The following is a 12205-nucleotide window of genomic DNA, read 5'->3' as shown; positions in this document are numbered from 1 at the left end:
GGTGGCACTAACCCTACCTACAAGCCTTCTTCCTGGGGCACGTGTAGGTGGCACTAACCCTACCTACAAGCCTTCTTCCTGGGGCACGTGTAGATGGCACTAACCCTACCTACAAGCCTTCTTCCTGGGGCACGTGTAGGTGGCACTAACCCTACCTACAAGACTTCTTCCTGGGGCACGTGTAGGTGGCACTAACCCTACCTACAAGCCTTCTTCCTGGGGCACGTGTAGGTGGCACTAACCCTACCTACAAGCCTTATTACTGGGGCACGTGTAGGTGGCACTAACCCTACCTACAAGCCTTCTTACTGGGGCATGTGTAGGTGGCACTAACCCTACCTACAAGCCTTCTTCCTGGGGCACGTGTAGATGGCACTAACCCTACCTACAAGCCTTCTTCCTGGGGCACGTGTAGATGGCACTAACCCTACCTACAAGCCTTCTTACTGGGGCACGTGTAGGTGGCACTAACCCTACCTACAAGCCTTCTTACTGGGGCACGTGTAGGTGGCACTAACACTACCTACAAGCCTTCTTACTGGGGCACGTGTAGGTGGCACTAACCCTACAAGCCTTCTTCCTGGGGCACGTGTAGGTGGCACTAACCCTACAAGCCTTCTTACTGGGGCACGTGTAGGTGGCACTAACCCTACCTACAAGCCTTCTTCCGGGGGCACGTGTAGGTGGCACTATCCCTACCTACAAGCCTTCTTCCTGGGGCACGTGTAGGTGGCACTAACCCTACCTACAAGCCTTCTTCCGGGGGCACGTGTAGGTGGCACTAACCCTACCTACAAGCCTTCTTCCGGGGGCACGTGTAGGTGGCACTATCCCTACCTACAAGCCTTCTTCCTGGGGCACGTGTAGGTGGCACTAACCCTACCTACAAGCCTTCTTCCGGGGGCACGTGTAGGTGGCACTATCCCTACCTACAAGCCTTCTTACTGGGGCACGTGTAGGTGGCACTAACCCTACCTATAAGCCTTCTTACTGGGGCACGTGTAGGTGGCACTAACCCTACCTACAAGCCTTCTTACTGGGGCACGTGTAGGTGGCACTAACCCTACCTACAAGCCTTCTTACTGGGGCACGTGTAGGTGGCACTAACCCTACCTACAAGCCTTCTTACTGGGGCACGTGTAGGTGGCACTAACCCTACCTACAAGCCTTCTTCCGGGGGCACATGTAGGTGGCACTATCCCTACCTACAAGCCTTCTTCCTGGGGCACGTGTAGATGGCACTAACCCTACCTACAAGCCTTCCTACTGGGGCACGTGTAGGTGGCACTAACCCTACCTACAAGCCTTCTTACTGGGGCACATGTAGGTGACACTAACCCTACCTACAAGCCTTCTTACTGGGGCACGTGTAGGTGGCACTAACCCTACCTACAAGCCTTCCTACTGGGGAACGTGTAGGTGGCACTAACCCTACCTACAAGCCTTCTTCCTGGGGCATGTGTAGGTGGCACTAACCCTACCTACAAGCCTTCTTACTGGGGCATGTGTAGGTGGCACTAACACTACCTACAAGCCTTCTTCCTGGGGCACGTGTAGGTGGCACTAACCCTACCTACAAGCCTTCTTCCTGGGGCATGCGTAGGGTTAGGTGTAGGTGGTACCGTGGTACTAATTCTACGTAGTAGCTGAGATCAGCGTTTTTACCCGATGTTCTAAAAATACTCTGTTGACATAGTTAATAACGTCATGTGGGCTCAATGTTCCTCACAGGGGAAGCCCCACGTCTCTGTTCCTCTGATCTGCCCCACAGCCAGGCCCACATGCAGGACGTGCCGCGCTCCTGCCAGCTCTCGGCCATCACACGCCGCTGACTCACTCGTGAAATATGGCTGATATTATTATGCTGCGGTCACACCTGTGAAAATAAGACGTCCGTTTGTTTTCACTGCTCTCCGAGCGTTCAGGCTTCTATTATTTAAAGAGCCGGGTTCCTCTCTTCTCTCTCTGTGGGACGTCACGTCCTCAACAGTACGAGGGAAGCCAAGCTGTCTCGGCCAGGTCGCCGTCTTGTCGCCTTGAGAAGAGGTTCTCAGTGGGACTTCCTGGTTAAGTAAAGGTTAGATAAGCTGAACGCTCTTGTTATTTATGATCCGTTCACTGGTCTTCTTGTAGTAGCTAATGACTCACGTGGTACTAATGACATAAGAAATAGCTCACATGCTCTGCTAGTCCCTTTGGGGATTTCAGCTATGGTCTGTAGCCTGTAGTGTGAGAGGTTTATCCAATCAGAGGTGCCCATTCTGTCACCCAGCAAGCTAGGAAGGTATAGAGCAGGGGTTTTCAAACTTTTTTTTATACCACAACCTCATTTTATTTAGTTTCTTTTGGCGACCCCACAACCCCACTTTGGGTCGCGACCCGTAGTTTGAGAACCGCTGGCCTAGACCCATCAGCCCGGCCTACAGGACCTAATCGTGAATGTGGTTCAGCTACAACTAGTGGCAATGCAGAAATGGCTCAGCTAGCTGTAAAAATGCAGTCGTTTTAAATAATCGCTATTGTGTGACACTGTCTGAAATCAAGCGTGGTTATTCGTGAACCTATAATACACTAGAAGTGTATGGTTACCCTGCCTTGGGTCAACCCTTCATATTTAAAGGTGCTATAGATAAAATTTGTATGTATAACATTTTAAAATTAAAAGTATACACACACAGAGCTTTTAGAAATATACGGAATAAAACGATTGCTTTCCCCCCCAAAAAATTATTGATCCATGAATTTACCATTCAAAAATCTTTTGCTCGTCCAAAAGTTATGTTGTTTACATGTTGCAGGCATGTATCCCCTAACTACTTCCCATTTCCCCACGTGGAATGCACCTGATTGGATAAAATTACATGCTGGTGCTCTAGTGCGACATCTAGTGGCTGAATGTTCTCTATTGCACCTTTTAAATATAATTCTCCTGGAGTGGAAATGAGGAAATATTTTAGGGTCATACTTACTGAAGGAAGAGAATGTAGAGAATTTGAAACAGAATGCTCTTAGCACAATGGGCTATATAGGGTTAAAGGTCAAATGGTGAAGGCTTAGCCAGATATCAGAGGTTTTGGTCTACAGACCTTGCATACAATTTGATAGCTTGTTCATGCTAATGGTACTTATTCATGAGGACACTAACTGCACGTTTAAAGGCATATCTTATGCCATGCACAATCCTGAACTGTTTGTGAGTCATAAGGACAGAGAGAGAGAGAGAGTATTTCCTTTTGGCCAACACAAGACTATCAAATTGCTAGGGAAATTATTCCATTAAATGTTTTCCCCAAGCGCAGATGAGCGGCAATTATGTCGTCAAAGAGGATGAGGATATTTAAGCTTACAATGTTACCCAATAACACCACATACCTATTGGACACGTATTTAAGCTTTGGGTAAAGGATTGCCCCTCGTGACCCCCTGCTGCCGTCCCATGAGACTTTCTCCCCTCAGTTTATTTTTGTTGATTACCTTTAAAACCGCAATTATGGGGGGGGGGAGTTTCCTCCCTCTCTATTCCCCCGGCCTGCCCCCCCCCCACTGAACCTCGGTTAACCGTCCATGTAAACGTAAGAGTAACCAGCAGTTTGGGAGCTAATTGTTAATTTAAATAGGAGCTGTAGCCAAGAAGACACCAGAACCCGGTGACTTTACCGAATTTCCTCAAGCGGAAAACAGGCCGAGATTACAGTTTGGCACCGAAACGTCGACTTCCTCATGAAGTGTTTCCAACCGTTCGCTCTGACCTCCAGGAGGAACACTATCGGTTGTTGTGTATATATATAACCTCAGGTTAACCATTTCACTACCACACTACAGAAGGTTAACCCTTTCACTACCACACTACAGAAGGTTAACCCTTTCACTACCACACTACAGACGGTTAACCTTTCACTACCACACTACAGACGGTTAACCTTTCACTACCACACTACAGAAGGTTAACCCTTTCACTACCACACTACAGAAGGTTAACCTTTCACTACCACACTACAGAAGGTTAACCTTTCACTACCACACTACAGAAGGTTAACGCTTTCACTACCACACTACAGAAGGTTAACCCTTTCACTACCACACTACAGAAGGTTAACCTTTCACTACCACACTACAGACGGTTAACCTTTCACTACCACACTACAGACGGTTAACCTTTCACTACCACACTACAGAAGGTTAACCTTTCACTACCACACTACAGAAGGTTAACCTTTCACTACCACACTACAGACGGTTAACCTTTCACTACCACACTACAGACGGTTAACCTTTCACTACCACACTACAGAAGGTTAACCTTTCACTACCACACTACAGACGGTTAACCTTTCACTACCACACTACAGAAGGTTAACCGTTCACTACCACACTACAGAAGATTAACCTTTCACTACCACACTACAGAAGGTTAACCTTTCACTACCACACTACAGAAGGTTAACCCTTTCACTACCACACTACAGAAGGTTATTTCACTACCACACTACAGAAGGTTAACCTTTCACTACCACACTACAGAAGGTTAACCTTTCACTACCACACTACAGACGGTTAACCTTTCACTACCACACTACAGACGGTTAACCTTTCACTACCACACTACAGAAGGTTAACCTTTCACTACCACACTACAGAAGGTTAACCCTTTCACTACCACACAACAGAAGGTTAACCTCTCACTACCACACTACGGTTAACCGTCTGTAGCCTGGTAGTGAAAGGGTTAACCTTCTGTAGTGTGGTAGTGAAAGGGTTAATGAGACAACTGGAGCTCTCTCTATATATAGAGTTCTATATGAGCAACAGGCCGGACAGGCTTTCACTTCCTTCTGTCTTCAGTCTGTGTGTCCACATCTTATTGTGACATGTTGGTTCAGTGATGATACAGCCTTGGGGGATTACTGTAGCTCCGTCCTGCAGGGAACAGTGTTACTGTAGCTCCGTCCTGCAGGGAACAGTATTACTGTAGCTCCGTCCTGCAGGGAACAGTATTACTGTAGCTCCGTCCTGCAGGGAACAGTGTTACTGTAGCTCCGTCCTGCAGGGAACAGTGTTACTGTAGCTCCGTCCTGCAGGGAACAGTATTACTGTAGCTCCGTCCTGCAGGGAACAGTGTTACTGTAGCTCCGTCCTGCAGGGAACAGTGTTACTGTAGCTCCGTCCTGCAGGGAACAGTATTACTGTAGCTCCGTCCTGCAGGGAACAGTATTACTGTAGCTCCGTCCTGCAGGGAACAGTATTACTGTAGCTCCGTCCTGCAGGGAACAGTATTACTGTAGCTCCGTCCTGCAGGGAACAGTATTACTGTAGCTCCGTCCTGCAGGGAACAGTATTACTGTAGCTCCGTCCTGCAGGGAACAGTATTACTGTAGCTCCGTCCTGCAGGGAACAGTGTTACTGTAGCTCCGTCCTGCAGGGAACAGTGTTACTGTAGCTCCGTCCTGCAGGGAACAGTGTTACTGTAGCTCCGTCCTGCAGGGAACAGTATTACTGTAGCTCCGTCCTGCAGGGAACAGTATTACTGTAGCTCCGTCCTGCAGGGAACAGTATTACTGTAGCTCCGTCCTGCAGGGAACAGTATTACTGTAGCTCCGTCCTGCAGGGAACAGTATTACTGTAGCTCCGTCCTGCAGGGAACAGTATTACTGTAGCTCCGTCCTGCAGGGAACAGTGTTACTGTAGCTCCGTCCTGCAGGGAACAACCTTCTGTAGTGTGGTAGTGAAAGGGTTAACCTTCTGTAGTGTGGTAGTGAAAGGGTTAACCTTCTGTAGTGTGGTAGTGAAAGGTTAACCGTCTGTAGTGTGGTAGTGAAAGGGTTAACCTTCTGTAGTGTGGTAGTGAAAGGGTTAACCTTCTGTAGTGTGGTAGTGAAAGGGTTAACCTTCTGTGGTGTGGTAATTAATTAATTGAAGCTAACACATCATGGAGGCCCAGGCCGTTAGCTACAAGCTACAAGCTAACAACACATCATGGAGGCCCAGGCCGTTAGCTACAAGCTACAAGCTAACAACACATCATGGAGGCCCAGGCCGTTAGCTACAAGCTACAAGCTAACAACACAACATGGAGGCCCAGGCCGTTAGCTACAAGCTACAAGCTAACAACACATCATGGAGGCCCAGGCCGTTAGCTACAAGCTACAAGCTAACAACACAACATGGAGGCCCAGGCCGTTAGCTACAAGCTAACACATTAATTAAATGTATTAATATTATCAGGGGTAGGCTAGCATATATAATAGAATGGAATGGACCAAAAAATCTGGCCTAACCAAATAACCTCAAAACAAAAAGAAAACTATATAGAATTTTGGAACAAATCAACCAAATCTCAAAGTAAATTAGAATTTTATTTGACCCTAAACAGAGAGTACATGGTGGCAGAATACCTGACTACCGTGAGTGAGATAAAATTAAGAAAAACATTGACACAGTACAGACTGTGTGGACACAGTCTAGCCATAGAAACAGGCCGTTACAGGCAAAACTGGCTGCCCAGAGAGGCCAGGCTGTGTTCACTTTGCCATCAGGGGGACATTGAGACAGAACTTCACTTCCTGCTATACTGTGAGAAATACAAGGACCTAAGAGAAGTCTTCTTTGACAAAATAAACAAAATTGATGCACAGTTTATCCACCTCCCTGATCACCAAAAGCTACTATACATGTGTGGGGAGAAAAGTCAGTGTACAGCATTAGCTGCAAAATATGTAGACGGTTGTCACAAAATAAGAGAACAAGCCCTGTAAAATGTATCTGAATGGCCACACTTGAAAAATGACTACCCGATCGAGTGACCATTTTGTAAATTAATATGTTTCTTGTTGATTGTCCTTACTGTTATTACTAATGTTATGATATTTTATTGCTTAATATATATGTTATTGTTTGTATGTTGAACTTGCTTTGGCAATAAGTATGTTAATATTTCATGCCAATAAAGCCTATTTGAATTGAATTGAATTGATAACAGAGAGAGATAACAGAGAGAGAGAGAGAGATAACAGAGAGAGAGCGAGAGAGAGAGATAACACAGAGAGAGAGAGAGATAACAGAGAGAGAGAGATAACAGAGAGAGAGAGAGAGATAACAGAGAGAGAGAGATAACAGAGAGAGAGAGAGATAACAGAGAGAGAGAGAGAGATAACAGAGAGAGAGAGATAACAGAGAGAGAGAGATAACAGAGAGAGAGAGATAACAGAGAGAGAGAGCTCTGCCGAAGTTTTATCGAATTTGACAGGTGTGTTAGTTATTGAATGCCAAGTCATGGCAATGAACAGTCGACATGGAACGCTTATCAGGGAGTGTTTTCTCGAAGTCCTCCTTCCCCTTAAACTTGATGATTGAGTCGCAGCTCGCCGCCTCATGAACGTCCCCTGTGGCCCCTCCCTCTGGCAGGAGACGCCGGCAGGACCCGAGGCCGGGGGGCGGAGCCATCAGGGTGGTCACGACGACAACACGCGACCCTGGCACACACCGACCCAGTTTACATTGTTTACATTGTTGCCCATCGCCTCCATGCATCACCTCCCAAGGTTAATGAAAAACGTCGTGCCATTCTGACACAGTGAACTCGAACACCGTAGGCTTGCATTGCTGCGGACGATGATGATGATGATGATGATGATGATGATGATGATGATGATGATGATGATGATGATGATGATGATGATGATGATTAATTGACTTTGAGTTGACGCGTTTGTGAGATAAGTTTGTCCCATCACTGACAGACGGCCGGCGGTCCCGTGGCCTCGATAGAGGAGCGTCTGTTTTGTCATCATCATCTTCATCCTTCATCCATGGGGCTGTTACTTGTGCTGCCGCGCCCCTTAGCCTTCGCTGCTGAGAGAATGGATGATCACCGTTAGGGCATCATTTCTCACCCCCCCCCCCGCCCGTGGGAGTATAGTACCTAGGCTCGCTCACTCACCGTGGCCCCACTGCGACACGCTCCAGAGGGGTTTGGGAGACGGGGTCAAGGTGTGATGAGAGGTGAATAAGAAGAGAGGGTTTACACGGAGCGCCCTCATCGCTCAACTTCAAGGCGCATACATACCATCATCTACTTGCGGTGGGGTTGACTGACTCCCCAAGTGTGTTAAAAGGCCCAATCTGTGATCCAAACGTAAACAAAAGTAAGAAGTGAGAACCGGAGACGTGTTTTCATTCACTTGTTGACTGACTTGAGTTTTTAATAACTGTGTGTCGCTGTAACGTTTGGGGTTTTGCTCTCACCTGGGAGCCAAAAGCCCTGGCGTTGCCCAGTGGTAATGACCTGTCTTTCGGCCCCGATTGGGTGTGTATAGTTTACTCTGCTTTATATGTCCTCCTTGTTTGCTGTTCACATTGTCAGTCGTTCACTGAACATTACCGTGCGTACACTATCCTGAAGAAACGCTTATCGCTCCCCTCTCGGAGGATAAGTTAGTGGCCGTTGTTACTATTACCGTGTCTTGCATTTCGTTTGTTTATGCTGTTATGTAGCACCGTCGTCCGACGTCTTTTGTTTTGTGCCTCGTTTTGGAGACAGTGTTTTCTCCCCCTTGCTTTCCCTGTTTTGACGTTTAGCTCAATTCAAGTATTTTCCATGATAACGTGTTTTGGAGACTGTGTTGTTTCCCTTTTATTTTTCCTGTTCTTTAGAGACGAGAGTAGTCTCTCTGTTTCTTTATGCGACGTTGTCGGCGTGAGCGCCTTATTGTCTCACTACAAGAAAGAGCCTTTTGTTTGAGAATCAACACCCGCCTCCTGTCTATCCCTTCTGTCCTGCACTTGGGTTCAACACACCTACCCACTGTGACATGTCGCTGTGTTTTGTGGCTGTAAAAAGGTTTGTAAAACAGATCTGCTATTGGTGGTGCCTAGAACTAGGCTCAAGACTAGGGGAGACAGAGCTTTCTCCACCGCAGCACCTAGATTGTGGAACAGCCTCCCCCTCAGCGTACGGACCGCCCAGACCGTGCAGGCTTTTAAATCACTTTTAAAAACCTACCTGTTCTCCTTGGCCTTCCCCCCCACTTAATCACCACTAGACCCCTGGCCCTTCTCTCCTCTTTGTTTTACTGTGTCCTACCTGTTTTTATTACTTTCATTGCTTTACTGTGTTTTAATCTTATATCTTGCATCATATTATTTTGTTTTTATCAACCTGCCTGTGAAGCACTTTGGTGCCAGCTACCGCTGCCTGGAAATGTGCTATACAGATAAAATTGACTTGACTTGACTATATGAATATACCCACAATGATAGGGGTCAGAAAATCACAGATGGGGGCTTTAAAAACCAGTGCGTTTGGTCGAGGTCTGTGCCCCCGAAGCCGTGACACACCGTCTCTGTCTCCCCAGTGGAGGAGGTGGATCTGCTGGAGCCGCTCGCCCAGGTGGCCGTGAACGCAGCCAACGTGTCCGTCTCCGTGAGCAGCCGGTGGTGTCGCACCATCCACGTCGGCCTCTACGCCGTCCTGGCGATGCCCACGCGCCGTGCGTTTGGACCCAGGTACGTCTTGTCTGTACGCCTGATCACAATCAGAATCAGAATCAGAAAGGTCTTTATTGCCAAGTTCACTTTACACATACAAGGAATTTGTTTTGGACGTTACTGGTGCGGACGGACATTCGACAGATAATACAATAAAGGGGATCATTCCTATGTTCCCCGGGTCCTATGTTCCCCGGGTCCTATGTTCCCCGGGTCCTATGTTCCCCGGGTTCTATGTTCCCCGCTTTGATTGATTAATAGATTGAACATTTTATAAATTTTTATTATTTTATTAATTATTAATGTCCGCCTTGTTTCGAACTGGTTAAGGTTAGAGTTTGGAATCAGGGCTGGTGGTCTAAAATTTTCAATCAATCAAAGCGGGGAACATAGAACCCGGGGAACATAGACATGCTCCCCAATAAAGTGGTGGAGTGTTAAGGATCAAGGTAAGAATGTTGAGTCCAATAGTAGAAGGCAAGAAGGAGGCGGAGATGGTGTTGCTCTTCTCAAAATATGGTGTTCCTTTTATTTTCAGAAACACGTAGAGCGATAATATAAATGCAGTAAGAAATAACATAAAGATAGCCAGGCTGGGGGGAGCTCCCGTAGCTCACCGCGTATCTCGGCGCTATTTCGGCGTCGGGGACAACCGTGCTCGTCACGGATCTGGGGTACACAAGTTCAATTCCCGGACCCGCCGTATTTTCTCAGAGTGTCTTCCCCTACTCTACATCCCATTCAACCTGTTTCTGTCGGTCATGCTTGACCAGAAAAAAAAAGATAGCCAGGCTACAACTGAGAGTAACAAGGTAAGAAAACGACTTCTCCACTGAGAGAATAAATAAACAACAAAACTATATAATAACACCGGGCCAGATATCCCACTTCTGCCCGTGGACGACTGCTTCCAGTAACACTGTTGAAGAACCGACACAGAGAGGAGAACAGAGGATTACTATAAAGGGCAAGAATACCCAGCAGACATCACACAGTAATCAGTGACACACAAACACACACAGGTGACAACAATCAGAGATAAGTGCAGAGACGGGGTGAAGTACTCCAGGATGGCACTAGGGTTTCCATTCCTGTCAGAGGATAGAAAGCCCAAACGTTACAGTGGAGTAAAGTCAAATGAAATATATGAGCTAAGTTAAGCACAATAGAATAATATATTTATGAAATAAAATATAGGCCAGGGCTGTACGACTGTATAAGAGGTTGAATACATTTATGTGGGATATAAACTAAGTTAAATATAGCTCAATAGATAGATATAGTGCAATTTTAAGTACAAAATAAAGTAGGAATAGGAGTAGGCCAGGGCTGTGCAACTGGGCAGATGTGGTCAATTATACAATTATATACACTAATTAGAATTAAGTAACAATACGGTGGGCAAGTACAGTATATAGTCCAGTAGGGTGTGTTAATGTAACACAGTGGGGGGGTGTCAGTGAGGGCCCCGAGCCTTGTTGATGAGGCTCACTCCAGAGGCACTCAGAAGTATAAGTAAGTCTTTATTTGTCATCATATTAACACACACACACGCGATGGGCGACCCACAGGAACACACACACACATGCACTGAGTCGCTAACGAAATGTTCTCTGAACCTCCCATCTCGTCGTCCTCCCTCCCCAAGGGCAGCCGGGAGCAGACAAGGGCTGCGGCGTGGGGCCGCGCCCCCCGGGGACCAATCCAAGTGCTCCTGTCTGTCTTCGTCAGGGACGCCACAGCGTTAGCGATCTGTTGTGCATGTTTTTCCATTGGGTTTATATTCTGGAGGGGAAACCCTTGCGAGCACGGGAGGGAGAACATGCAAACTCCACACAGAAAGGCCCGGGAGATACCCCACCTGGGTAACTGGCAACACGGCAACCTGGTCAACTCACTAATGATATCACAGCTAAGGGCTGATGTTTGGCCGACGCGAAAGTGATCTATGGCTTTTATAAAATGCTCACCATGTATGGCAATATGAATGCCTGGCAAGGTTTCATAAAATAAACACACACACAATAAAACATGCAATAATCGATTGAGAACAAAGTAATTCTTCCACCAAGGAATGTAGTTCTTCAGACATTATCCAGAATGGAAAACATACATCTTTTATTGCTAGCAGGCATTATGGTTACTATAGTGTTCCATAAGGTTTGCAAACAGTGATCTAACAGTATGTTTAACACAAAGCTTGGATAGTTATCCAGCTGTCAAATTTACCTCCCCCCAAAAAACGAAATAAATAAACTTCACGTCCAGACCCAGTGGAAAACATGCAGTGATTTGCACATAATGTCACGCACATCCAAAAACCTGTTTGACGGTTATTGAGAGTAACCGAATTTGAATATGGCCACCAGTGATGTCATCGGGGACACTGAATCCAATATTCAAACAAAGATTTTACTCTCAATATATCTGTCAAACTAAATTAACAAAAAAAGGGTATTTGGATGTGTGTGAGATTATGTGCAAAATAAATTAGCATTTTTTTTTCTTTTTGGTGAAGTGCCCCTTTAACATTTATCTGGCAATCGTGTCTCGTTATGAGCTGAGTGATACTGAATTATACGAAGGAATTAGACGTCATAGCCGTGGGAAATATTGTCTGATATATCGCGGCTATATGAACCAATCAGATCAGATGGGCTCCTTTGCCTCGCAGCATCATCAAAAAGTAGGACAAAACAATACAAATTAAAATAGCAGCATA

The 12205-nt window shown here is 46.4% G+C and overlaps 1 protein-coding gene across 1 annotated transcript in view; it reads left to right on the top strand.

Annotated features, from left to right (window-relative positions):
* Positions 1–9248: 9248 nt before the first annotated feature.
* LOC311223358 (uncharacterized protein) overlaps positions 9249–12205 on the top strand; it is a gene marked incomplete at both ends in the record, with an annotated part of 96252 nt that continues 93295 nt past the window's right edge. Inside the window, 2 exons of the mRNA XM_084308148.1 lie at positions 9249–9306; positions 9351–9501. Coding sequence (XP_084164274.1) covers positions 9249–9306; positions 9351–9501 — 209 coding nt within the window. The remainder of the gene's footprint in view (positions 9307–9350; positions 9502–12205) is intronic.

This window comes from Notolepis coatsorum, assembly GCF_963971535.1.
Source record: "Notolepis coatsorum genome assembly, chromosome: 2".
Taxonomy (NCBI): Eukaryota; Metazoa; Chordata; class Actinopteri; order Aulopiformes; family Paralepididae; genus Notolepis; species Notolepis coatsorum.
Note: the sequence above shows the minus strand (reverse complement) of the source record. Positions and strands in the feature narration are given on the sequence as shown.